This window comes from Coptis chinensis, chromosome 9 (assembly GCF_015680905.1).
Source record: "Coptis chinensis isolate HL-2020 chromosome 9, ASM1568090v1, whole genome shotgun sequence".
NCBI lineage: Eukaryota > Viridiplantae > Streptophyta > Magnoliopsida > Ranunculales > Ranunculaceae > Coptis > Coptis chinensis.
Genome location: NC_141464.1, coordinates 81474792 through 81502534, shown reverse-complemented (window position 1 = coordinate 81502534; position 27743 = coordinate 81474792). Strand labels below are relative to the sequence as shown.

The window sequence follows — 27743 nt, the reverse complement described above, 5'->3', positions numbered from 1 at the left end:
ATTACAAATTAAATTAACATCAATCAACTTCATAGTAGATCATTTTAATTACATTTTATGGTTCCATGATTCAGTCGAAGTGTTAATCAACTTCATAGTAGATCATTTTAATTACATTTCATGGTTCCATGATTTAGTCGAAATAGTCAAGTATCTTGAAGTTTTTGGCAATGTAAACCATATGTAGGCATGCAACGTTGGTCTTAAGGAAATTGGTCATAAAGAAAGTGATTGCCAAGATGGTAGTATTGCCTATGGTTGTTGATGTGTTATTTGATTTTAAAACTTTGAAAGAGTTCTACCGGAATTCTACCGGAAAGTGATGACATGCTCTTGCTCCCGCAATCCAAGACAACATGCCTCCCTATTCTTAGTTAAATCCTGAATATATGCCAACGACGTACCATTAATATAGGTTTATTTACTCATGCATGTAATCCATTATTCTTTTTGTTGGCGTTTCTTTGCATGCCAAGTGAAAACGAGATATTTTATTCTTTAATCGGAATTTTTTCATCTATATAAGTATTGTGTGTGTATAGTATTTTGATTGCAATCTCTTAAAAAAAAAATAGAAAAACATAAACCCTTCAAACAAAATATGTAGTGAATTATTAGCTATCAATATACATATATTATTTATTCAAGTGGATTTTAAACTTTTGAGTCATTAGCTATCTATGTAGCAAGTCCGGACATAGTCCGGGCCAAATGGCTAAAATGGCTAGTATCTTGAATAAAACGGAATCAATCAGTTACCACACCTACTTAGAAGTAGTGGACTAGTGGCTGTTTATTTGAAAGATGAAGTTGACTTTATGTGGACACATACGTCTTACTTGAACAACACGTGAGTGCATGGTAACATTAAGATTCAGTCAACTTAAAATGGCATCCGTATGTTGCACTCCAATAGAGAATTCATTCTAATCACAATTAGGCAAAAACGTTGACTGTACCAATCTAGCACTGTGATGAGCTCGTGAGGAGATACAAACTGTCATAAAATTCGTGGAATATGTCGATAATTTTGGCCCTTTGGCTTTATAGTGCTGCTATTGTAATACATGTCACGCTACTACTCCCATTCATTTCTACCGCTGTTTTTCATCTATGCTCCCAAGTGCCGCTGATGAATTCTCACAGGATTTAAATTGCTTTGCCTGCCAATGAGGCAATGACCAGCACCAGTTTTTTGCATCTGTCATTGGTTGTGCGCATTCAATTCAACCAACAAAGCCCAAAGGTCAAAAAAACACCTCTACTTAAAAAAAGACAGTAGATGTTGAGAACTTAAGAACATGCAAGAGGGAAAAGAAAAGGCAGACCAGGTAAAAAAACTGTAAAAACTACACAAAACTCCAACACTCACCTCACCAACACTTTCCTCCTTTTTCTTTGTTTTTCTTCTTCTTAGAAACCGTGTTTTAGGTATAAGTCAGTCTTATTTTCTTCATTCTCTATTCAAACAGACCAAAGTTTTCATATTTTTTCTCTTTTTATATACACTCTCTTTACATCTCTTCTTCTCTCCATCTCCTTTTTTTTCCCATTTTTTTACAACTTTGCTGGGTTCTTCTGTTTCCATTTCTGCATTATTCTTTTTTTTTTTTCCACCTTTGGTTAATAAACAAAAGTTCGTTAAAAAAAGCTTGAGTATAGCTTTATAACTGATAAGTCTTTCGTTGTTGGTGTTTTGAAGAGTTCATGTAGAGAAAGTTACAAAGAAGAAGAGATGATGAGTTTGTCCAAGATTGTAGTGTTTAGTCTTGCTGGTCTACTGTTCTTCTCCTTGCTTACCTTTCATGTCGCCGACACTGCGTACGTTTATGATCAGTCGAGTTCTAATGATTCTACTCTTGCTGGTATCGAATTCCCACAGCACCCAAGCTTCAATTCAGTTTCTTCTACCTCGGGTTGCCGTCTTCAATCTCCGAAGACGACAAGCCTTGATAAAGCAGCAGAAGCAACTGAGCTACAACAAGAAAATGGTAATCAAAGACCATCTGTGAAGCTCAATCTAAAGCACAGATCTGTTAATCAAGTAGCTGAAACTGGAAAGAAGGAATCAGTAATTGAGTCTACATATAGAGACCTGAGTAGAATTCAAACTCTTCATAGAAGGATAATAGAGAAGAAGAATAAGAACATTGAAGAAAGATTAAGTAAGAAAAAGAGTAAGAAGCAAAAGAAGCAGCAGATTAAGTCAGTGGTTAAACCAGCTGTTGTGGGACCAGAATCTGATGCAGGTATATCTGAAAGTAAACTTGTAGCAACTTTAGAATCTGGTGTTAGTCTTGGGTCTGGGGAATACTTCATGGATGTTTTCATCGGCACACCGCCGAAACATTACTCTTTGATACTAGACACTGGTAGTGATCTCAATTGGATTCAATGTCTTCCATGCCATGATTGCTTTGAACAAAATGGTGCCCCTTATAATCCCCAAGAATCATCTTCATTTCGTAATATTAGCTGCAGTGATCCGCGTTGTCAACTGGTTTCATCGCCTGACCCCCCACAACCATGTAAATTGGATAACCAGTCCTGTCCATATTTTTACTGGTATGGTGACCAATCAAATACAACTGGGGATTTCGCCCTAGAGACCTTCACGGTTAACCTCACGTCGCCTACTGGGGATTCAGAATTTCGGAAAGTTGAGAATGTTATGTTTGGTTGTGGGCATTGGAATAGAGGACTATTTCATGGGGCGGCGGGATTACTTGGACTAGGAAGAGGACCGTTATCGTTCTCGTCTCAGCTTCAATCACTCTATGGTCACACATTCTCCTACTGTCTTGTGGATCGAAATAGCGACATCAGTGTTAGCAGCAAGTTGATTTTTGGTGAAGACAAAAGCCTAACGAGCCATCCCAATTTGAACTTCACGTCTTTCGTGGCAGGTAAAGGGAATTCGGTCGATACATTCTACTATGTTCAAATAAAAGGGATCATGGTTGGGGGGGATGTGTTGGACATTCCAAAGGATACATGGAACTTGTCTCAAGAGGGCGCTGGAGGAACCATCATCGACTCAGGCACGACTCTTAGCTATTTTGCCGACCCTGCCTATAAGATAATTAAGGATGCATTCATGAAGAAGATCAAAGGCTACCCTGTGATAAAGGATTTTCCAGTGCTGGATCCTTGTTATAATGTGACTGGTATGAAGAATGTGGAGCTTCCTGACTTTTCAATCCTATTTGAAGATGGGGCAGTATGGAATTTTCCAGTGGAGAACTACTTCATTCGACTTGATCCTGAGGAGATTGTTTGTCTAGCCATCCTGGGTACTCCTCGATCTTCTTTGTCGATACTGGGTAACTACCAACAACAAAACTTCCATATAATGTATGATACAAAGAAATCTAGGCTGGGTTTTGCACCCATGAGATGTGCCGATGTTTAGTGTCCTCAAGTATAAAGCTGAAGACTGAAGACTAGGATTTCACATTTTATTGAGGGAGCGGCTGGAAGCTATGAAGGCTGACATGGCTTACGATCGAGAGTTAGCACACAATATGCAAGTAGGTGGATGCATGTCTATGAAGTGATTAACAGGATCAATTCAATGGCACAGGGATGGATATTGGCAGAAGTTGTATAAATGTTGGTCTGGGGAGGTTACTTTTTGTTTGATTTCTTCTCTAAAGAGAGAAATACACACATGATTAGATTCATTTTTTAGTTTTATTTTCTTTTTGTGGTTTTAGATTTCTAATGAAAATATACTTTTTTTTATCAAGAAATGTGAGAATTGCAACTTAATTGTATTGTATATGGTTTCCTTTTTGTCTTAAACTTTTTTTATTTTGACAAACGAACTAAGGAACAAATTCAAACAGAAGAATGATAAGCAAGAGGAAGCTGTCAAGTAACACCTCTGTGCGGTGGCTGATTAGTTGGCTATAACATGGTCTGTCTAGTTACATATACACTTTCAGAACATGGCTTTTGACTATGACCATGGAGGCTTAGCATCACTTCCCATACTTGGCCACTGGACTATATCCTTCTCTGATGGCTGATGTGTTCTGTCCCTCAACTTTTGCAATAAAGGAAATACTAAATATTTGAGGTATATGCCAAGATTTCAAGATACATAACATGCGATATGATGCAGTATCGTTACTATTTCAAAAATAAACAACATGCTCTGCTATAGGCTAAGGCTCTAAATCAGTATGCAAGTCTTTCTTTTCTTTAATTTGTTTTTTAAAGAAAAAGCTACCACATTACTGAAAAATGCCAAAGTCAAGACTCAAGAGTTGAATAGTCAAAGTTTGTTTAATACTCAATATTAGATTAACAGATACTTTGGAATTATTGGTCAATGATGATAGAACACCCATTGGACAATAGAGAGTTCTCTCAGGAAGACATCCACCCGAGGTTTATAAATCAGATATCTGAATTTCTGGTATGAACCAATGGTATACCAGAATTCAGCATCTCTGTTCGAAGTGAAATCCGAATAAAATCGGTGGATATATAGACACTAATATATAGTCAGTGCCTACGAAACTGTTTCAAATTAGGCCCAAAAAAATCCCAATCAATCGAATGATAAAAGTCCAACAAAAAAATAGTCATTGTAGACCAAATCAATAATGATCATAATAATTTATGAGAAACATTTGTAGTTGTGTGAGGGACTAATATACACAACCAATGTATATTATACACGTACCCAATATAAACAGAAATATCCTACTGACCTCATGTCCTCGTCCTCCGAGCTCGCTTCATTAACAACTCACCTCATGTAGATGGTCCACTTCAGCTCGTACTACAAACAACGACATCATCACCCGATCTAAGATGTTCGCCCTACCAGCTCGCTCTAGAAGAGCGCAGGTCGCACAGACGATCTCATGCGAACGCTTTATCTCATATCATCAATCTTTAGATGCAATCATTACCGAAGACTTACGTACACAAGCCATTATCGCAAATCACAAACCACTGTAACCACTCTCCATTATTACAAAATTTCTACCAACACCATACACACATTCTTGATCTCCACCACACATCTGTATTCGTGAATACACATGTCGCGCAAATCCATATGTTCAACAACTATAAATACTAACTGCATGAACTACGTCAGACCTAATTATTCTCTCCCCCAGAATCGAGAGATAGATCGTGAATCTTTAAAGCGCTTGGATTTCTATTTCCAACAAATGATAAAACTCGGTCTTTTCCATTTCTAAACCCCTTCTCCTCTTTCTTCATATTTGTAAGGGATAACTAAAATGATCATTTACAGGCCCCACCACGAAGCCCTTTTATTAGATGGATTGATATTTTCGTCCATGGAAATCACTACTTAACTTCAAATTTCTCGAGATCTTCCAAATATCAAGATGAATGTCTATTGTCAATGACAAGTGGACAACATTACAATAATGGACTGACCATTCAAGAGGTGGTACTCCACAAGAACACAGTAGCCTTACATCATAAATCCAACTCAACAACCTCTGCCGACATTTCAGCCCACACCGAAAATTCCGTTTTCAGACCAAAAAAAAAAAGAAAGAAAGAAAAGAGCGGACGGCTGAAAAGATGAGCGAAGGAGAAGGAGGAGGAGAAGAGAAGAAAGTGTACGGAACTTTCCAAGGTCAACAACCTCCACAGTATCATCATCATCATCACAACCAGCCTCCTTCAATTGGTTTCCCACAGCCGGCCCCACCACCTGGTGTTACTGCTGCTACTTCTTCTCCTTCTCCTTATTACCCTTATGGTTATCAAGCTGTTCCAGGTAATATATTTACTTGTTAATACTTTAATAATATTATTTTACTTATTTGGTGTTTGTGGTAATCAAGTTTATGCAGTTGTTGAAGGTAGACCTGTAAGAGAGCGTCGTCTTTGTTGTTGTGGTATTGGTTCCGGCTGGCTTTTGTAAGTTCATATATAAATATTGAATCTTTACTGCCCCTTTCCATATATTATATATATCTGGAATCTGTTAACATAATTTTGAGGGATTTAAATGCTTTTGCAATCGGTTTTGAAGGTTTGTACTTGGTTTCTTTATTGCTGCCGTTCCCTGGTATATTGGAGCAGTCATTATACTCTGTGCACGAGTAGATCACAGAGAGAAACCAGGGTATATTGCATGCACTATTGCTGTAAGTGTTCCTACCTTGGGATTGATGATATGAAAGACTAAGCTATATTATGATAATTGTGTTTTATTAGTCCAAATCAGACATATCTGTATCATATAGCATTTGGAGATTGTTTGGTTCTATCCAGTAAGTATATTATATATAGGAACAGTCCCACTGCGACAAGTACAAATCCGGTTCCATCTTGTATTAATGTATCGCTTAAATTGGATTTACTTTGATTTGGTTAAGTTGAATCTGACTTGGTCTTGCATCTGCGCACATGATCGGATTCAACAACTGAATATTGAAATGCAGCTTTTGTTTACATGAATGACGAATCTGACTCCGTAGTTGATAGATCCAACCGAGTTGTTGAGTTCTCAGGACTGATACTATCCTAGATACATATCCAATCTGACATATGCTTTAGATTAGCAAAGTACTTGGTGACTATTAATGCCATTGTAGTCATCAGAAGAAAAGAAGATTTATAATTAAAATTCAGTAGGGTTTGGGTTAATGTCAGACCCAATTGTTTCTGATCTTATAGCTAGTGTCCTGGATAATTTTTGTCAGTCTTCCAGAGATTGAATGAGGAGGGTTGATGATGAGGGGAAATCTCCACCGTAAGCGACAGTACATTGAAATTGATGATTTGCAGTTTTATTTCTCTGTTGTAGGGGATTCTTTTTAGGCAAGAAGTTTTTGCTGCAAATTAATGCAAACTTTTATGAAGAAATTATTCAATCATCATTGGTGTTTTCGTGAGAAGTAGTTGGACATGGATGCTCTTTTACATTCACATTTAGCATGACAAAATTCAATCTTTGATTACAATGTTGTTTAGTCTTGAAGCCCTTGTAGTGATTAAGCTTTTGTCTTACTTCTGGGGTATTGTTTTTTGTACACTCTCGTCATTTTGTTACTGTTTATTTTATTGATTAGTTAAACATTAGGGTTTCCTTTCCTTTTTGAGTGCTTGAACGTTCTACATGGTTTGACACATGTCCAAGTGCCCAACCATCACTTATATTGACAATATGACATTGTTTCACCTTTGATTTTTGGGCAAGATGATCTCATTCTCATGTAAAACACCATGACCAAGAATTAGTTCATTGTAACATTTTCTAACCTTGTCATGTTTGACATAACAATGTTGAGTGAATTTCCATATATTTCTGGTCTCTACTTCTGCTGTGTTTTTCGGGATTTATCTAATGGGAAAAGAAATTTTGTAATAGTTTAATTTTTAAAGATTGATCTTTGTGAGAAGAAAATATGGGGCAAAAAACCGATTGTAATCTGCTGCCACTCAAATAACACAAGCTACAATCTCTAATAATTGAATTTATTTTTCATTTTTTTTTGCATCTAGTCTTATGGAATTACTGAAGCGACATAATTGCTCTTAACATGTGCTTTGGTTTGTGCAGGCTGTTCTTGCTACAATTGCTTTAATTCTTGGCTTAACGAAGGGAGCTGATGACTGGTGATCCTTAAGGAGCTGATTTGGGCTTATGTCTAATGATGCATATACGCGCCCCGCCGTTTGATAATTATATGAATTTGTGTGCGAGTTTACTTAATATGTTTACATAATTGACCATGTGCAGCTTTGTATTTCTTTGGAATGTCTTGTAAACTGGTAAAAGTGCAAGTACTTGAGGGGCAGACGTGTAGTCATTGTTTAATGAACAGAAAAGCTGGTACTTCTTGTCATGACCAACTGCCGTTATATATTGCTGTATATGCCTTTCTAACAAGCATTTTTTTACAATTGGACATATACTTGTCCCTTGATAAGGAATGCACAAAATAGTAAAGTTTGTGATTGACAAGATGTAGTTTATTGTCAAAAGAAATAAAAACAGCAGACTTGTAGTTTGTAGTTTGTAGATTGAAGAAAATTTTTGAAGTTATCTTTATTGTTGAATGATGTATGAAGCAGGAAAGATGATCAACTGGTGTCATTTGGATACCTGCTTAGTTTTCTATGTAGTGGTTGACCATGCATGTGTAGTTACCACTTGCTAGATGGTGGTTAAGTATGAGAGGACATATATATATGATTATGTGAATGGGGACAATGTATTCATGGATCGACTGTGGAGTCATTTCTAAATTCCTAATCGTCAAACGAATAGCAAAGCAATATCATTCCTCTTACCCAAATTATTGGCCAATAAAATGAAAATCTAACCTGAAAACTAAAACTATGATTACTGACCTTGAGTTTCTTCTTTGGATGCCACGGTCACCAAAAGGCCAATATTTTTAATTTTTCCCATTTTTTACAGGGCTCAAAACTTACCATTTTTTAATATATTCAAAGTTAAATCAATCAAACCAAAGAATTAAAAATGGCCAGCCTGGCCATATCCTCCTAGTTGTTGAACTCCTTCCAAACTCCTCTTCTTATGAACAAGAATGCAGTGTATTCAGAATTTCAGATAGTTACCTGGGATATGATGGTTGTGTTAAGGACAACATAATCCATCATTTATGTTTAAATCAGTATATATATATATACCATTGGTTTTCTCCAATATCTAAAAAGAAACTGTAAAATGTTTAATTATGCAGTTATAACCCAACAGAAAATAAAATAAAATGGTGTTTCTTAATCAACTTATCTAAGCATTCCATGATATTTTAGTTGTCATCCTTTTTAAATACAAAATTTTAACGATACAAATACAATTAGCATGACACTGAATTCCAAAACTCATTTGTTTTTAATTCCCTTCAACATGTTGTTCGTATGTGCAAATGGGCTGGACTATTATAAAAAAGTGGGTGCTCGAATCCATTAATTGGGTGCAAATATAAACTAAATTAGGGTTTCCATCCTATAAACCTAAAAACACACCGCCGCTCCTTTTTATCTTCAGCTGCAAAACATGGGGATTTTCAGGGTAAGTCTTATTATTATTACTTCATTCTATTATATGTGAATTAATGTCGTGATATATATATTTACTTTGTTTGGTTGGTGTGTTAAAAAAAAAAAAAAAATGTAGTTTCATCAGTATCAAGTGGTAGGAAGAGCATTGCCAACTGAAAAAGATGAGCACCCTAAGATTTTCCGAATGAAACTTTGGGCTACAAATGAAGTTCGTGCCAAATCCAAGTTTTGGTAAAATTACCTAAATACCCCTACCACTCATATTTTTTTTAAATAATTTATTATTGGTTTGTTTACATTTGTTTTATGTTTTATTATTATTATACATAGGTATTTTTTGAGGAAGCTTAAGAAGGTTAAGAAGAGCAATGGGCAAGTTCTTGCTATCAATGAGGTATATATTAATTGGAATGCTTGGAAATGAATTTTAAAGTGGTTCTATGCTATCGATGTTTCTGTGTGATTGAATGTAGGGATATATGGTTTGTTTAAAGGTTGAAATTTGAATGCATCTTGATACGCTTCTTTATTTCGTTATTGTAAAGAAGTCACTTTGTTGATGCAAAAGTAGAGCAGAGCTGATGTTGCTCTGTGTCAAAGTGAGACACAATAGTTGATGGTTTTCCTCTGCAACAAGTTGGAAATGTCACCAAGTTTAACCTCAAATATAAGATAGTGTGGGGTGTGCGTTAGTTAATTAAAGACATGAATCACTGTTTCAAAGTGTCTTTGGAGTTGGATGGCTGTTGACTATAGAACAAATTGCCTTGATATTTCAGGAAATGTTGCAAATATGTTGGTTATTAATGTACCGTAACCCAGAATGGGGGTGTATTACTATAAGATGACTAGATTTCCAAGGTATTTTGTGTCTTTTTTTCTATATTTTTTAATGGAAGTGTTGGGTAAAAATTTGCACCATGACATCATTATGTACTACGTTGGTTATTGATCTCTGAATTTATGTGGAGAGATCTTTAGCTACATTTCTGATGTTGATGAAATCTGGAGTAAAAGTTCTTTGGAATGGGAAGTCTGGCTGACACCACTTTTATTTTTAGGTTTTTTTATATCAATCTGATACATTGTAAAATTTGCACTTTTGGTCTCTGTTGTATCATAAAATTCTTAGAAAGTCATTTATCTCGTAGTTAAAAGGCTGATCGGATGTATCAAACAACTATATACAAGATTATACAAGATTGCAGATCAAGCTTTACATCCTTTCTGCTAGTAAATAAAATTTTTAATCTAAATGTTTTTTTCTGACATAATTCACTGGCTTTGATTTGTTGGACACGATCTTATTCTTCGATTATATTTATCTCTATTGTGACCTTTGTTTACGTGAATTTCTGAGAACCTAAAAAAGCAATTAAGCAATTGTGGTATATTCCATTTGAGAGTTGAGACTATTCTATCATGAATATGCTGCTATGTATGTGCTCCAGGGCTATCCAAGTCAGTTGTTGTCTCTGTTCTGTCCTAGATCAAGGTTTCCTTTTTCATTTAGGGAATGTTTATTTTTCCTCGTAGATAAACTTAATGTATCAGTTTTTAGTTGTCAGTGCATCTGTAGATATTCTTTTGCCTTTTACTTTTAGACATCGATAGTTATACCACTTTGTTATTTTGATTTTGGTCTGTATTGCAGATATTTGAGAAGAATCCCACAAAAATCAAGAACTATGGGATTTGGTTGCGCTATCAGAGCCGAACTGGGTATCACAACATGTACAAGGAATACAGAGATACTACTCTGAATGGTGGTGTTGAGCAGATGTACACTGAGATGGCTTCCCGTCACAGGGTGAGGTTCCCATGCATCCAGATAATCAAGACAGCCACCATCCCTGCCAAGCTCTGCAAAAGAGAGAGCACAAAGCAATTCCACAAGAAGGACATCAAGTTCCCCTTGGTATTCACAAAAGTCAGGCCACCATCTAGAAAACTCAAAACCACATACAAGGCATCAAGGCCAAACGTGTTCAAGTGAAGGTGATAAATGATGTCTTTGTTCTCTTCCGAGCTGCGGATTAGTTTTGTTGAATTAGCTCAGATGGTATTACCAAAATATATTTTGTTAGAGAAACCGTTTATATCTTGTGTCAGACATTTTGATATGTTTCATTTATGTCTTTCTGTCATCACATGTTTAAAGGATTTGGTATTCTTAATTGATGACATTTATTATCTTCGTGTTAGATTCATATTGTTTTTGTAGTTCTGGTTGAAGCCCCGTGCAGATTTTCCTTAAAAGTTTTGCCATCTTTATGGTTTAAGTGCAGGGAGCGTGGCCTAACTTGCTACTGATTTAAAAGTGTAGAAAGGTGGGCCTTGTTATCTACCGTTTCCATTGCCTAGCTTTATTAAGGAGCTGGGAAGGCACTCTAGCTAGAATAACAATTAATTGTTTCTGACTGGCTCATTTCATTTGCATCTGGATGGAACGTGACTTGCAATTGTGTTTTCCATCCGACGTTTCATTTGTTATCTTGATAGAATGTGACTTCCAAGTTCCAACCAAATTCTCACGGCTATGCGTATTAAAAATTGAATAGCTTATAAATATTCAAGTTAGAAAGGTATAAGAATCAGTTGGGCCTAAGAGGGAGAGAGTTTTGAGTTTGGGGCGAAGAGAAGAGGGAGAGATTGCAACTACTGAGAGCATCTACCCAATTTTTTCATATATTCTGAAAAAGTGAGATGTGTTGTAGTAAAACCAAGAACAGAATTGGTTGGTTAATTGGTAGTTGTTAGTTACTTTAGTCGTTGATAACTTACACTTAGTCACCTGGTCTTAAGTCCAAACCTACCCCCAACAAAGCAAGGAATAGTGAGTGGTAAGTTGGGTGTGGTGGTAGGTGGAAAGCACCTGACATTACAGCATTGAGCATTCTCATTGCAACCAACCTCATCAGTTCCACCACACTTATCTTCAAAACCAGAACCCTTTTCTTCCTTGCAGAGATTTGTTTGCTTGAAACTGTTTTGGGTTGTCCCAATGGCACAAGATATTGCATTCCCAGATGATCAGGTACTTCCTTTTTTTTTTTTTTACAATTTGGTTTTTCTTGCAATGCAAAGTGTGTTAAATCACTTACTGTGTCATTTGACTTACTAGGTTGTTATTGCTGAAAAAGTAAACCATGTGAGGTTGATCACCTTGAACAGACCCCGTCAGTTGAATGTCATTTCAGCCAAAGTGGTATGTTCAATCAATTCACTTACCAGAAATGTTGTCTACTTAGAGATCTTATGATTTATTTCATTGTGGTCAGGTTTGTCTCTTAGCAGACTACTTAGAGAAATATGAGAAAGACAACAATGCAGAGCTGGTCATATTCAAGGCTAGTATTAGTGTATTACTTTTCCATATGAGACTTTGTATAATGATTTTTCAATTCCAATGGGAACGTTGACCTCAATGGAATTTGGATTAAGTTTATCTTGCAATTGTCTTGTTATTTGACCTTGATTGTTATTTAATAGGGGGTTGGGCGTGCTTTTTCGGCTGGTGGGGACTTAAAGATGTTCTATGATGGAAGGAACTCATGTAAGTGCAATATCTTTCTTATCAATGTACTTTGATATCTTCTAGGGACAGTGAGCCCAGGTTATTGACCTTTATTGCTCTTTCGGAGAGGTGCTTGCCAAAGATATCCCACGTCCCCAAGCATAGGCTATATTTTAAAGGATAAGCAGTAGGCTCCTGAAAATGAAGAAAATAGTTATTGTTGAACATTTTAAACTTCAACTTTTGATCTTGGTGAAAATTTTATAGGTCTCCCTAGTTGTGTATGTTGTAACATTACCTGTTTTCATGACAGATGATTCTTGCCTTGAAGTTGTGTATAGAATGTACTGGTTGTGTTATCACAATCACACTTACAAAAAAACTCAGGTACTCGATTTAAATGCAATTTCTTCTCTGATTTGGAAAACACAAAAATATTGGCCATCCAATTGTTCCCAGGTCAGCTAATGGTGTTGTTCCAGGTGGCTCTTGCTCATGGGATTGTGATTGGGGGAGGTGCATCTCTAATGGTTCCAATGAAATTCTCAGTTGTCACAGAGAAAACTGTGAGTTTCTGAGTTTCGCTTACAATTATATAGATCCAATTACTGAGTTCTTTTACATTGCTTGCATCAGTGACGCTTGTACGCTGATTGTTTGTTTTTTATTTTATTGTTTTGGAGGCTATTCACAAAGTTAAAGATAACATTTTCCATGTGTAGGTTTTTTCAATGCCGGAAGCCAGTATTGGGTTCCACACTGACTGCAGTTTTTCCTACATACTTTCTCACCTTCCGGGGCATATGGGTAAGCATGAAATTATTTACTTATAAGGTGGATTTTTTTGGTGACAATCTTACAAGCGGCGTATTCAACTGTACTCCACCAAAGTGTGTGTGGGCTGGGTAGGATTTCCTTTGACATAACTTTTGTCATTTCCTGTTCTGAAATCTCAAGTAGCGTGTGGGTAAATCTGCAGGAGAGTATCTGGCCTTAACAGGAGCAAGATTGAATGGGAAGGAATTGGTAGCAGCTGGTCTGGCAACACATTTTGTCCCTTCTGAAGTAAGCCATAAACATTTCTGGGATGAAAGATAGTAGTAAACATGCATACCGTCAATTCTGGGTCTAAAAGATATTTAGCTTTAGCATATTATAATCTGATAAAAAAAAGTAGGAAGTCCCATAAAATCTCTAGATCGAAAATTAACACCTTCACGCAGACTAAAAATTCACAAATCATGACTTCTTTACATGGCAGAATTTGCTCAATCTGGAGAAGCGTCTGCTTGAATTGAACTCGGGTGATGTGCATGCTGTCAAATCAGTGATCCAGGAGTTCTCTTCTGATGTTATCCCGGATGACGGAAGTATTTTACACAAGTAATGCGTATTCGTTGACGACGGATGTTTTTGGTTATTCTATGGGAAAGAAAAGAATTTTATTTAATGTCCTTAGAGTATCTTCATGTCATGTTGTTTTATTGCAGGCAGGCTATAATCGACAAGTGTTTCTCGAAGGAATCTGTAAAGGAGATTATACAATCTTTTGTAAGTACACTAATCCTCAAATATTGTCACTTTTGCATTATGTTCAGTACTCATAACATTTGTATACATATTCTAAATGTATTTGCTAATGACAGACAGTTTCACTGTCCCATATGCATGGCGATTTGATTGTTACCTTTGCACACATTTAAGAAGCATCTTACAGCAGTCTTCAGTTTCCAGCTGCATTTATAATTAGGACTGACTTTTATGTATCTATGCATCAAAACTTATGGCACCTTTTACCAATTATGCCAAATTCATGTATATAAAAACATGAGAAAAATAGAGCTTCATAAAGGAAGAAAAATTGACTGAGCTGTGCATGTCCATCAGTATCATTTACTCAAATTACTAACTGAGGTCTAATAGATGAAATTACATGATTGTTATAACAATTTTTTTAATCATATTGTGCCGTCATCTTTATGTAATCTCATTTTTGTAACGAGGCCTGTTCTTCTTGATGAGGTACTCTCTGCTGGCCAAAATAAATATATGTTAATTATATTGTGGCTTGTTCCCATAGTATCTTGTATAGTGAACCCTAGCATTCACTGTCTTTTTCCTGGTTTGCCCTTACGATATGCTATTGTTATCCCTATGTCTAGCTCAGGCATGCTTGTAATTGTCCCTTATCGAGGCTGTGGCCTTTGTGATATATTTTGCTGGCCAGGAAGCTGAGGCAAGTAATACAGGAAATGATTGGATACTGGCAGTTCTCAAGGGTTTGAAAAGATCATCTCCAACAGGATTGAATATAACATTTAGATCGGTATGTTACATATCAATATCACTTAATAGTTGTTGATATTCAACGATGTTTCTATCTTTATAGTGACACCTATTTATCTACCTATTTTTGTTTAGAAACTAGACTTTTATTCATAATCAAACTGTGAAATTTAATTATGTGTTGCAGTACATAAACACTGTATTCATTTTTAGGCCATATCTCTTGCTATGTTACGTGATGAACAACTATTATATATTCATCCGCCTGATTGTTACAAATAGTTGTTGTTAAATTTTGTCCCTCGTATATTTTTCTGCTTTTCAGATAAGAGAAGGGAGGAAGCAAACTCTGGCCAAGTGTCTGAAGAACGAATTTAGACTCACAATAAACATACTAAGAACCACAATATCCAGTGATGTATATGAGGTACTTAAGAAACAAAAGCTTCCACTTCAACACTTTTTTCTTGGAGAAATCCGTTTAAAAGTTTTACAATTTTATTTTAAATAGGGTATTAGAGCTCTCACTATTGACAAAGACAATTCTCCAAAGGTGAGCTTTCTCTGTTATTCACTTAATTCACTTGTTTCTCTTCCCCTCTTGGTCTCTTACTTTTTATGCTATGACAGTGGAGCCCAGAAACTCTCGATGAAGTGACCGATGATAAAGTAGATCTGGTGTTTCAGCCCTTCGAAGAAGAACTGGAGCTCCACATTCCAAATACAGAAGCAAGCAGGTCAGTCTATGAGATGTTCAGTTTCTGTATTCAGCATTTGGTAGTTTACTACACTACTTGAAATAAATATCCGGGTCCGAATGGAATTACAGGTGGGACGGAAAGTTTGAGCATTCAGCCTATCCAAGCTTAAGAGCACAGACGAATTGACAAATGCATCACCTCTGGAGTATTCTATACAATGCCACTGCATCAGCCATATATAGGCTATTGGTTTCAAATGTATCCACTGTCAAAGCTTCACTATTACTAGTAATGCAGATAGCACCAAGCCTGCAATTACGATTTACGAGGTCTAAGGGTTGTGTCTCCTTTTATCTATATATCCTATAGATGATTCAAGTGTTGAGTTTCTTAATGACCTTTAATTCTGTAAGACCTAACTTTACAGTAAGCGTAGCAAAACACTAACATGATAAGCTATCATCACGCTTCTGATGAGCAGCTATTCCTCGTCGGTTATCAACATATTTCATTTACGTAACCAAAATAACGCAATCTCACTTTTTCAAATTCCGTGTATGATGGACTATGGAGTTCTGTATATGAGTATATCTCAATAACCAAAATCACAGCCGATCATTAATCATTTTCAGGCTTTAACCAAAAATACAGGGGAAAACATGGTTTCTCATGCCTTTCCTAAATTCTTAATAAACAGCTGCCTAAACAACCTCCCCATTGAATGCTTAAAAAAAAGGAAAAAAAATTAAAAACAAAAATGGTTTCGAAAGCCTTTCCTAAATTTGTAGAGGAATTAACACTTCATTAGTCCTACAAAAGTAGTTATGATTACATAAAGAATGACTTCCATTTTCCAATTAACATTATCTGTCGAGATTCATGAACTCTATTAAAAGCCAAAGCACCAGTAGATTAACCGTTAAATTGAGTAAAACGTTTAGGGGTCATATTCATCAACAACAAATCTCTCACTTCACCGATGAACAAGTGGAGGTGGTAAGCTGTAAGGCTACAAGAACTCACAATGCACAACTTATACAATATCATGAAAAAGAATTGACCACAGGCTGAAAGGGGAGGTAGGATTCCAGTCAGCATCTTTCCAGGCTATACACAGCATGATCCAGTAAATATGAACACAAACACACCAGCTGCTGCAGCCCCAGGCTGTTTGTCCCTCAAATGACTAGGCCTGTTGCCGCACCAGCAATAATTTGTCGCAAGCGCTAAAAAGAAGTGTACAACCAGAGAAATGAAATACAGAAGGCTCTGAGGGAAAGCTATGAAACTCCTGGGAAAGATAGTCGGTCTCTCAAGGTGTCAAAAATAGATGATGCCGATGCATTTTGAGAAAAAGTTAGCTTCAACCGGCCAAGTAATTCACTGTCTTTTGTTTGAGATGCAGCATCTGCAGCTTCCTTAGGCATTCCAATGCGGACATAAGACTGTCAAGATACATAAGAGTTAAAGCATAAAATTCATAGGAAAAACAATGCTCTTCAATCAGTTAACCTTTTTCTCAATCTCAATATTCAAGAGAAATGAAGGAAATTAATTAATAAAGAGCATATTACAACTGAAAATTTAAAACTTAACTACTTAAGTGGCATAATCAAAAGAAAACTATATTTGCAGTAAAATCTCAAGATTACCTCAGCTTTTTCTCTGGGATCTGCGAGCTTTGGAATGTATTTGAGAGCTTCAGCCTTTTCATCTGCATCAATGCACGCCTCCACAAACGGTCTATAACCTAAACAATTTCAGTATAGATGTATTTAATTATCACAGGATAAGCAAGGAAACAAGTTCTATGTGAAAAACCACCAGGTACGGAATATATTTAGTGACTTAGACACTTAGTGTACATTTTTACCTAACATTTTCAATTGCCAGCACCTATAAGAATCATTTAAATACAGATGTTAAGTCATGCATAGCTATACCTAAACTGAAAAGGAGAGCCTACACAAAGTCTTAACTAAACATAAAATATGAAGCTTACCAATTGGTGGTTTTTTCTCCTTTGAAAATTTCTCCAGAGCCTCCCAATCTCTGATTGTTGCCAAAGCAAATACTTTGAGCCAATACCATCGCTTATCAGAAACCTGCAAAGTGATTCAAGTTTGACGATAATTTTTATAGTGCCACAACAACAACAACTATGTAACAAAATATAAATATCATCTACAATAGTAATTCATAAGGAAGCAATTTCACTTCCATATATAATGCTACTCTAATCGAACGGTACTGCTTACAGACCCAAAAGAAGTATAAGTTACCAACCTTGAATTCTTGCTTCACTTTCAATGCAGCACGATGATTGCCAAGTACAATACACGTTCTGATAGTATCACTAATACTTGAATCGACAAATATAGCCTGCTTTGTGGTCACTTCTAGTTCATGTTGCATTCTGCAAGATAGCAAAGTATGAAACCATAAGTGAAAAAAAAACTGAACTGATTCAGAAAACTGATACTAGCATCCTCCATAAGCTAAAAAAACTAAGGTATGTTTGATTGCGCAAAGGATTTTTCCTCTAATAGACCCACTTTTTCCCCATAGACCCATTTTCAAAGAGAATTTTGACATAGGTAGGGCATTTGTGTGTGTGTGTGTGGAGGGGGAATATTTTCCTTTATACGCTTCTGTTTCTTGAAGAGCCTCTATAAGAAGTGCACTTACTTACCTTTGACATATTCCTTCTGAAAATCAAATACACCCTCAAGTTGAAGCCCAACAGCCTCACATCCCCATTGTTCAAAGTTTACAGATAAAAGATTGACAACAAAACCTAAAAGCATATTATGGGGTAAATAATCAATAAACTATATTACCTTAACAACTTTGCATGCTCGTCAGCAGCTTTTGTCTCAAAGGTTTCTTTTGCTTCGAAAAAGAGATCCCGAGCCTTCTCAATAAGTTTAATGCGTGGGCCATGAAGTGGAGATCCCTTACTTGCCATGGGATTTTTTCCTAGCTCCCACGATTCTCTCCACAAGAGAAAAGCCACATCCTATAAAAGCATATACTCTTCACTGTAATTATCAATTTTCTCAGAGAAACAAATTTTATAACAATAATATTGATAAAAGTTATCCCAAAGTATCTCATCCTACTGCTTTGTATTCTCTGTTGTATAATATATATCTATATTTACTGATGAAAAAAAACGTTACTCCCAAAGTATCAAAGCAATATCACCTAAAGCTTTCAACAAATGACATACTGTTGTTCTGGATAAGTTATGCATCTTGGTAGAATCATAAATTGATACGGTTCAGATAATGAGAAGTTCATGGAGTACAAAATAGAAAGAAATCAGGAACAAAGTCAGGTTATGTGTTTCGTATGATACCTCCAAGCTACTAACTTTATGCATAACTACTTGGCTTTGCAAATGTGTATTTGAGACAATTACTCAAGGCAAAACTGATGTTTACATATTACATATCACACAACTAAACTTACTTGAAGCTGCCCTGTTGACAAAAGTAATCTTTGAGAAATTCGTGCTTATAACACCTGAAAAGATTCAAGATAAATGATATTAGAATAAAAAAAACTCATGCTACTGCACGCTGCATTCTGAAGCTAATGCATATCTGCCAAAGAACTGCAACATCAAAAGAAAATCAGGGCCAATACAACTAAAATTCAGAAAGGAAAGCAAAGTACCTTGCATATTTTATAAACAAATCACGAGCCAAAGGTCTTGCTTGTATCATCCCAAAAAACTCAAGAGAGGGATTCTGCATCAAGAAAATACACAAAGGAAACATGTAAAAATGTCTGAAATATGTCAAGTTCATGTCGTCTGAACTTCAGATAGTGGATTCAATACTAGCAGAGAGACCAGCTAAGTATGCTGACAGGGTACCTTCTGCCAGATATGGAAGAGAACAAGATACACAAGGTCAGTATCACCACTTTCAGTTGCCTTAACCAAAGCAGAATCTTCCTCTCCAATGCTTAACAAAAGAGGGACCTGATATGACATATTCCAATTAGCCTGTAATTCTTTGAGCAGAGAACATGTAATTATTTGGGGGTTTAAAAAATGTATTTTTCCACAGAAACCTGTTTGGAAGAACGTGGTTCATGTTCCACGAGCATTGCAGCTAGCTTCCGACGACCATTGCTATCTGCATGAGCAGCAATTGCTGCATAAGATATGCCTTTGCACAATTTCAACTGAAACTCAAAAAGCAACACGTCAGAATCGTGAATAAATATCTTTGAGGTAATAATTTTTCCAGCTACAATGTGAGTAAAGAACTAAAGACACACCTTATCAAGTAATATTTCCAGGAGAGACATGTCATTAATTGCTAATGAAGCTGTTATCTTTGAACATGCCCAGTGCATGATGACCACCTCCTAATCAAATGAACAACAATGATCGTCACCTTTAACAAATATGGAACTAGAGCCAACTTGTCATAATACACGTCATATAACCAAGGACCACAAATATCCAGAGAATTAAAAACACAAAATAAAGAGTCGCTCAGCATCCCTTGGGATTTAAACAGAGAGACTTCTGCTTCCCTTATGAACTGATTATTTGTAAACTCAAGAATGATAATTTTGCAAGAGAAGAATACAAACATGTAAGGCCAATTCAGGTTGGCTGTGAAGAATTCTAAAGTACAATAAAGAAACTTACTTGATTCAAGCCAAGGTATTCTGATACACGCAATGCAACAAGGTGTTGGTGAGAATTGATTAGACGGCCAACCAAAACTGGTGCTGTAAGCAACTGAAATAGCATACGATTAGTCCAAAGTCCAAACAAAGAGCACATAAATTCAGTGAAATCACGGAGCAATTTTCTAAGTATTTGCTGACCTTGTATTGCTGAATGCTTAGAGGAATACCAATATCATAGTAACGGACAGCATTTAACACTCGTAATATCTTGCACATTTCTTGAAATCGGTCGCGTTGAACATGGCTGCAAAAGCCAACTGGATATCAATACTGAAAACACAATCAGAAGAATAGTCTGTACTCTCAGGCTCTTAAAAGCTGTAACTTGACCTCTAATCCTCTATAGAAACATTTCAGTGTATGAGTGTAATAATCATCACAGAATAGTCAGCTTAAAGATTTACCTACAAAAAGCTTGGCCATAACTAGCAGCTCTAAGGAGTGTCCTCTGACGAGTAATGTCAAATTCATGACCAGCAGCATCAATACAAGCTTCAACTGCCTTGGGCAGGGAATTGCGAATCAATCGCAAGTTTTCGTCAGCCTGTCAAAATATGGTAGGAAATTTAATGATACATATCATATCCAAACAATGAATTTTGAATTATATAGATAAGAAGGTGTTTCTCCAACTAGAAGCAAACCTTTGCACTACGTCTGTCAAAATGGTCCAAAGCATCATACAACAGGGCTGCTGGTTCGGTACTTCCTATCTTAAAGATAGACTCAGTGGACTCGGGGACTATGTGTAGAAACTCCATACTTGTGTTTGAAAGTATCCTTACTCCATCACACTCTGGAATTAATATGACTGGTTCATCATAAAAATAATTCACAGGATCTCCATAAGGACCAACCATCAAAAGATTATCATGCCAGTAGAGTAGCACGCTGTGCAATCCACACCAAGCTATTTGTTCTGGAGGTAAGGCCGACTGCATAGGAATAGCAAATCTGATCAAGATCAAACAACTGGAGCTAACTTTGAAGAGCAAGAAGGCTGTGAGCTCTTTTTGCACACAAACAAATAAAGGTTTGAAACTGCACTTCATTACCTCAAAATGATAGGATGAACGAATATTAACAGCATGAACAGGTAAAATGGTCTAATCACTATAAGGAATAAAGCCAGTGATCACAAAAAAAAATCCATGTCCTCGCTTTATCCATAGTCTATTCAAAGTAGAGGGCCTTCAACTAAAGGAATATCCATACGTTAACTGAGTGACGGTGGGTTCATACATAAAAACTGGTAAAACCACATTCAAAGATTACCATTTCATCAAAATGGCAGCATCAATTTCTATAAGGACTATAAACAGATAACATTTCATCAAAGTGGAAATGCCAACTACTATAACGACTATAAACATAAATCACTATCAAGAAACAATAAACACTTACATCACAATTGTACTCAAACAAGATCTTGGAAAAATCCGAAAAGATAACAAGAAGTCTCCCATCATGAGTAAAACACGCAATCAACTTCCCATTCTGAGTAACAACCATTTTCTGCAAAGGCCCAACACCAGCACCAACCTGCTGAACACTCTCCTCATCAACAACCAAAACATAATCGCCAACACCAATCAAAACCTCCACATTCCCCGACATAGTATACTGCGGTTCCATAACCGCCATACATAACGGAAACTCCTCCAAACCAGGATCAGCTAGTTTACAAGCCTGAGGGTTCTTAAAATCAGGTATACAAAACAACTGATTACTCTCACTTACACAAACAACACCATTACTCCAAAACACACATTCCACTACATTCTGTTCAAAACACTCTTTACCCATTGTAACACTTCCTTCTAAGACTTCCCCTCGAATATTAAACCTATAAACAGTCCCATCCTGTACAATGCATACTAATATCTGTTCATCTGTCCATGCCATACCTACAAGTCTACCACCTGGTCTGTCCCAACGTGTGGAAGATAAAAGTAGGCCAGCTGAGTTATATATATTCAATGTACGTAAACCAGATTGGCCTCTTAGTAATATGATTTTAGCTTCGTCACGGATTATGGCAATTGGACCACCAAATGAAGCACAAGCTAGTTTGTTATGTGTAAGGTCTATGTTTGTCCATTGCATTGAATAGATCTCTGGTTTACTGTAATACCTGTTGTGTAATAGTTGCCATTCTGCTGCTACTGATACTGACATGTTATGGGTTTGGGGTTTTGAGGATTTGGGCGTCGGAAAGATTGGAAATTTATGCGGGGAATTTTGAGGAAGGGGAAATTTATGGAAGAAGAAGATGAGTTGGAGAAGAAGAAGAAGTTGACAATGTTATGGGCCTTCCCAGTATCTAAGTATGATTGGTTTGAGGCCCGGCCCATTTGTAAGATATAGTTGGGCTTTCGAGTGTCTGAGACCATTCCCAATGCAAACCACTCTTATTCACCTCCACGTTAGCTCTATTTCTCCTTCTTTTTTACCGTTTTGGTGAAAAGCAAGGTGAGGCTGCCCAATACAAAGGTGACTATTATTCTCGGACGGGATGTTTGATTCTATTTGAATGTAAAAATCGAAAAAACGCGCCGGACGGAATGAAACATCATGTCTGAAGTTATAAAAAAAAACCGAACAAAAAGTCGAAAAAACACGCGAGATGGAATGAAACATTCCGTCCGTCGAAAAAAAATCGAAAAAATTAAAAAAAACATACAAGATGAAATAAAATATTTCGGCTGAATTTCGTCTGAAGTTCCCAACTCAGCTACTATCTTCATTCTCGTTTTGACTTGGGAAAATAATCACCTTGATATTCACCTTTGTATTGGGCAAATATTTTTAACCATTTGGAGGTGAATAGTCACATCCCCTTGATATCCATCTACATTGGGAATGCTTTGAGGCCATGGTCGAAAAGACTATGAGCAAGTCTGCTAAAAGGTGCCACATAGGCCTTTTAGCTTGCCGAGTCAAATTTGGCACCTCAAAATAAAAAAACCAATCTAATTGAGTTTTATGTGTTTGAAGTAAATGATACTGACGATATAGTTTATGCCCCATTATTTTGTAACTTAAGTTGAAATTATTTTAGACGGACGTCACAGTTTTTGCCGTCCGTTGAAATTTAATACACGGACGGACTTATTATAGCAGCTGCTAGTGAAGTTCTTAATTTTGGCTGGGTTTTTTACTCCAGCCCCCATTGAAATGACATTTTTGTAATTGTTGGGGTGCTATATTTGACTTTAGCAGCAGCCCATATAGCCTTCTATTGAACTTGCTCTAAAGAGTCATCAGATCGGAAAGTATCACCGGTTATAATGCCATATTCCGTTGTGTAGCCTAACTTGCTAGTTGCTACTACTGATTCAACAATGTACAAAGGTGGGCCTTGGTATCTACCGTTTCCATTGCGTAGCTTTATTAAGGAGCTGGGAAGACACTCTAGTTAGAAAGCCTAAAATAACAATTAATTGTTTCAACTGGCTCATTTCATTTGCATCTGGATAACATCTACCCAACTTTTTCACATGTTCTGAAAAAGTGCGATGTGTTGTAGTAAAAGGTAGTGTAGTACTACTATCATACCTATTGAAAGCACACACATAGGATGAATCCCATTTCGGCCAAAGTGGTATGTTCAATCAACTCACTTACCAGAAATGTTGTCTACTTAGAGAGGTCTTATGATTTATTTCATTGTGGTCAGGTTTCTCTCTTAGTAGACTACTTATAGAAATATGAGAAAGACAACAATGCAGAGCTGGTCATATTCAAGGCTAGTATTACTTTTCCATATGAGACTTTGTATAATGATTTTCAATTCCAATGGGAACGTTCATCTCTATGGAATTTTGATTAATTGTCATGTTATTTGACCTTGATTGTTATTTAATAATAGGGGGCTGGGCATGCTTTTTCGGCTGGTGGGGACTTAAAGATGTTCTATGATGGAAGGAATTCATGTAAGTGCAATATCTTTCTTATCAATGTATTTTGATATCTTCTAGGGGACGGTGACCTCTATTGCTCTTTTGGAGAGGTGCTTGCTTGCCGAAGATATCCCACGTCCCCAAGCATAGTCTATATTTTAGAATTGAGTGTAGAAAGGATAAGCAGTAGGGTGGCTCCTGAAAATGAAGAAAATAGTTACTATTGAACATTTTAAACTTCGAGCTTTGATCTTGGTGAAGATTATATGGGTCTCCCTAGTTGTGTAAGTTGTAACATTACCTGTTTTCATGGCAGATGATTCTTGCCTTGAAGTTGTGTATAGAATGTACTGGTTGTGTTATCACATTCACACTTAAAAAAAAACTCAGGTACTCGATTTAAATGCAATTTCTTCTCCGATTTGTGAAACACGAAAATATTGGCCATCCAATTGTTCCCAGGTCAGCTAATGGTGTTGTTCCAGGTGGCTCTTGCTAATGGGATTGTGATTGTGGTTGGGGAGGTGCATCTCTAATCTTTCCAATGAAATTCTCAGTTGTCACAGAGAAAACTGTGAGTTTCTGAGTTTCGCTTACAATTATATAGATCCAATTACTGAGTTCTTTTACATTGCTTGCATCAGTGATGCTTGTACGCTGATTGTTTGTTTTTTATTTTGTTGTTTTGGAGGCTATTCACAAAGTTAGAGATAACATTTTCCATGTGTAGGATTTTTCAATGCCGGAAGCCAGTATTGGGTTCCACACTGACTGCAGTTTGTCCTACATACTTTCTCACCTTCTGGGGCATATGGGTAAGCATGAAATTATTTACTTATTAGGTGGATTTTTTTGGTGACAATCTTACAAGCGGCGTATTCAACCGTACTCCACCAAAGTGTGTGTGGGCTGGGTAGGATTTCCTTTGACATAACTTTTGTCATTTCCTGTTCTGAAATCTCAAGTAGCGTATGGGTAAATCTGCAGGAGAGTATCTGGCCTTAACAGGAGCAAGATTGAACGGGAAGGAATTGGTAGCAGCTGGTCTGGCAACACATTTTGTCCCTTCTGAAGTAAGCCATAAACATTTCTGGGATGAAAGATAGTAGTAAACACGCATACCGTCAATTCTGGGTCTAAAAGATATTTAGCTTTAGCATATTATAATCTGATAAAAAAAAGTAGGAAGTCCCATAAAATCTTTAGGTTGAAAAGTTACACCTTCACGCAGACTAAAAATCCACAAATCATGACTTCTTTACATGGCAGAATTTGCTCAATCTTGAGAAGCGTCTGCTTGAATTGAACTCGGGTGATGTGCATGCGGTCAAATCAGTGATCCAGGAGTTCTCTTCTGATGTTAGCCCGGATGACGGAAGTATTTTACACAAGTAATGCATATTCGTTGACGACGGATGTTTTTGGTTATTCTATGGGAAAGAAGAGAATTTTATTTAATGTCCTTAGAGTATCTTCATGTCATGCTGTTTTATTGCAGGCAGGCTATAATCGACAAGTGTTTCTCAAAGGAATCTGTAAAGGAGATTATACATTGTAAGTACACTAATCCTCAAATATTGTCATGTTTGCATTATGTTCAGTACTCATTAACATTTGTATACATATTCTAAATGAATTTGCTAATGACAGACAGTTTCACTGTCCCATATGCATGGCGATTTGATTGTTACCTTTGCACACATTTAAGAAGCATCTTATAGTAGTCTTCAGTTTCCAGCTGCATTTATAATTAGGACTGACTTTTATGTATCTATGCATCAAAACTTATGGCACCTTTTACCCAATTATGCCAAATTCATGTATATAAAAACATGAGAAAAATAGAGCTTCATAAAGGGAGAAAAATTGACTGAGCTGTGCATGTCCATCAGTATCATTTACTCAAATTACTAACTGAGGTCTAATAGATGAAATTACATGATTGGTATAACAATTTTTTTAATCATATTGTGCCGTCATCTTTATGTAATCTCATTTTTGTAACGAGGCCTGTTCTTCTTGATGAGGTACTCTCTGCTGGCCAAAATAAATATATGTTAATTATATTGTGGCTTGTTCCCATAGTATCTTGTATAGTGAACCCTAGCATTCACTGTCTTTTTCCTGGTTTGCCCTTACGATATGCTATTGTTATCCCTATGTCTAGCTCAGGCATGCTTGTAATTGTCCCTTATCGAGGCTGTGGCCTTTGTGATATATTTTGCTGGCCAGGAAGCTGAGGCAAGTAATACAGGAAATGATTGGATACTGGCAGTTCTCAAGGGTTTGAAAAGATCATCTCCAACAGGATTGAATATAACATTTAGATCGGTATGTTACATATCAATATCACTTAATAGTTGTTGATATTCAACGATGTTTCTATCTTTATAGTGACACCTATTTATCTACCTATTTTTGTTTAGAAACTAGACTTTTATTCATAATCAAACTGTGAAATTTAATTATGTGTTGCAGTTCATAAACACTGTATTCGTTTTTAGGCTATATCTCTTGCTATGTTACGTGATGAACAACTATTATATATTCATCCGCCTGATTGTTACAAATAGTTGTTGTTGTTAAATTTTGTCCTTGTATATTTTTCTGCTTTTCAGATAAGAGAAGGGAGGAAGCAAACTCTGGCCGAGTGTCTGAAGAACGAATTTAGACTCACAATAAACATACTAAGAACCACAATATCCAGTGATGTATATGAGGTACTTAAGAAACAAAAGCTTCCACTTCAACACTTTTTTCTTGGAGAAATCCGTCTAAAAGTTTTACAATTTTATTTTAAATAGGGTATTAGAGCTCTCATGATTGACACAGACAGTTCTCCAAAGGTGAGCTTTCTCTGTTATTCACTTATTCACTTGTTTATCTTCTCCTCTTGGTCTCTTACTTTTTATGCTATGACAGTGGAGCCCAGAAACTCTCGATGAAGTGACCGATGATAAAGTAGATCTGGTGTTTCAGCCCTTCGAAGAAGAACTGGAGCTCCACATTCCAAATACAGAAGCAAGCAGGTCAGTCTATGAGATGTTCAGTTTCTGTATTCACCACATGTACTAGTAGTTTACTACACTACTTGAAATAAATATCTGGGTCTGAATGGAATTACAGGTGGGACGGAAAGTTTGAGCATTCAGCCTATCCAAGCTTAAGAGCAATTACAGGTGGGATGGAAAGTTTGAGCATTCAGCCTATGCAAGCTTAAGAGCACAGACGAATTGACAAATGCGTCACCCCTGGAGTTTCTATACAATGCCACTGCATCAGCCATATATAGGCAATTGGTTTTCAGATCAGGTTTTCAAATAATCAAGTGGTGTATTATTTGGATAACTGTAGGAAATGTTATTGTATTGGTAAGTTGGCTAGAAAACCTACCGTGTTCTCTTTTTATGTGCAAGAACCTATTTTGGGAAATATTTCTAGTAATGAACAAAGTTTCTTAAACTTTTCTTGGGTGTTTTGTATAGTATTTGTAGCCTACGTTTCAATGGTGGTTTTGTTTGGAATTGACATGAATCTTAAGATAGTTTTGGAGACCCGAAAGTATAGTAAAAATCCGTTTTT

At 36.5% G+C, this 27743-nt stretch overlaps 5 protein-coding genes and 1 pseudogene across 7 annotated transcripts; 5 read left to right on the top strand and 1 right to left on the bottom strand.

The window, feature by feature from the left end:
- The first annotated feature begins 1397 nt into the window (after positions 1 to 1397).
- On the top strand, positions 1398 to 3752 carry LOC147478641 (aspartyl protease family protein 2-like). The gene has a single exon (XM_086581950.1). The coding sequence runs from the start codon at positions 1736 to 1738 to the stop codon at positions 3410 to 3412; it is 1677 nt and encodes a 558-aa protein (XP_086438076.1). The 5' UTR covers positions 1398 to 1735; the 3' UTR covers positions 3413 to 3752.
- Positions 3753 to 5491: 1739 nt separating this feature from the next.
- Positions 5492 to 7853, top strand: LOC147478640 (large ribosomal subunit protein eL20z-like). 2 transcript variants are annotated; one of them, XM_086581954.1, is made up of 4 exons: positions 5492 to 5776; positions 5853 to 5919; positions 6035 to 6149; positions 7568 to 7853. In XM_086581954.1, exons 1-4 carry the CDS (start codon positions 5578 to 5580, stop codon positions 7625 to 7627), a joined length of 441 nt encoding a protein of 146 aa, XP_086438080.1. In that variant the 5' UTR covers positions 5492 to 5577; the 3' UTR covers positions 7628 to 7853. The 2 variants fall into 2 exon arrangements, with proteins under 2 accessions (XP_086438080.1, XP_086438079.1); XM_086581953.1 differs by having other exon boundaries at positions 5493 to 5776; positions 5844 to 5919.
- Positions 7854 to 8865: 1012 nt separating this feature from the next.
- On the top strand, positions 8866 to 11243 carry LOC147478639 (large ribosomal subunit protein eL20y). Its single transcript, XM_086581952.1, has 4 exons — positions 8866 to 9049; positions 9155 to 9270; positions 9370 to 9433; positions 10694 to 11243. The coding sequence occupies exons 1-4, from the start codon at positions 9035 to 9037 to the stop codon at positions 11033 to 11035; spliced, it is 537 nt and encodes a 178-aa protein (XP_086438078.1). The 5' UTR covers positions 8866 to 9034; the 3' UTR covers positions 11036 to 11243.
- Positions 11244 to 11657: 414 nt separating this feature from the next.
- On the top strand, positions 11658 to 16072 carry LOC147478638 (ATP-dependent caseinolytic (Clp) protease/crotonase family protein). Its single transcript, XM_086581951.1, has 15 exons — positions 11658 to 12076; positions 12164 to 12247; positions 12321 to 12389; positions 12532 to 12595; positions 12870 to 12943; positions 13039 to 13122; positions 13279 to 13363; positions 13536 to 13621; positions 13818 to 13939; positions 14047 to 14107; positions 14784 to 14882; positions 15168 to 15269; positions 15354 to 15395; positions 15473 to 15579; positions 15672 to 16072. Exons 1-15 carry the CDS (start codon positions 12044 to 12046, stop codon positions 15727 to 15729), a joined length of 1170 nt encoding a protein of 389 aa, XP_086438077.1. The 5' UTR covers positions 11658 to 12043; the 3' UTR covers positions 15730 to 16072.
- A 360-nt stretch (positions 16073 to 16432) lies between these two features.
- LOC147478637 (protein VACUOLELESS1-like) lies at positions 16433 to 22558 on the bottom strand. Its single transcript, XM_086581949.1, is given in 16 exon segments — positions 16433 to 16988; positions 17196 to 17293; positions 17546 to 17648; positions 17830 to 17959; positions 18384 to 18562; positions 19018 to 19037; positions 19040 to 19071; positions 19225 to 19298; positions 19427 to 19534; positions 19627 to 19740; positions 19837 to 19926; positions 20216 to 20308; positions 20398 to 20503; positions 20664 to 20803; positions 20904 to 21194; positions 21664 to 22558. Coding segments are annotated over 16 exon segments (2517 nt in total). The 5' UTR covers positions 22438 to 22558; the 3' UTR covers positions 16433 to 16823.
- Positions 22559 to 23705: 1147 nt separating this feature from the next.
- LOC147478636 (3-hydroxyisobutyryl-CoA hydrolase-like protein 5) lies at positions 23706 to 27529 on the top strand (annotated as a pseudogene). The gene is made up of 14 exons (XR_015207375.1): positions 23706 to 23863; positions 23939 to 24007; positions 24131 to 24194; positions 24478 to 24551; positions 24647 to 24735; positions 24892 to 24976; positions 25149 to 25234; positions 25431 to 25552; positions 25660 to 25715; positions 26398 to 26492; positions 26780 to 26881; positions 26966 to 27007; positions 27084 to 27190; positions 27341 to 27529. The product of XR_015207375.1 is annotated as a 3-hydroxyisobutyryl-CoA hydrolase-like protein 5 (transcript).
- The last annotated feature ends 214 nt before the right edge of the window (positions 27530 to 27743 follow it).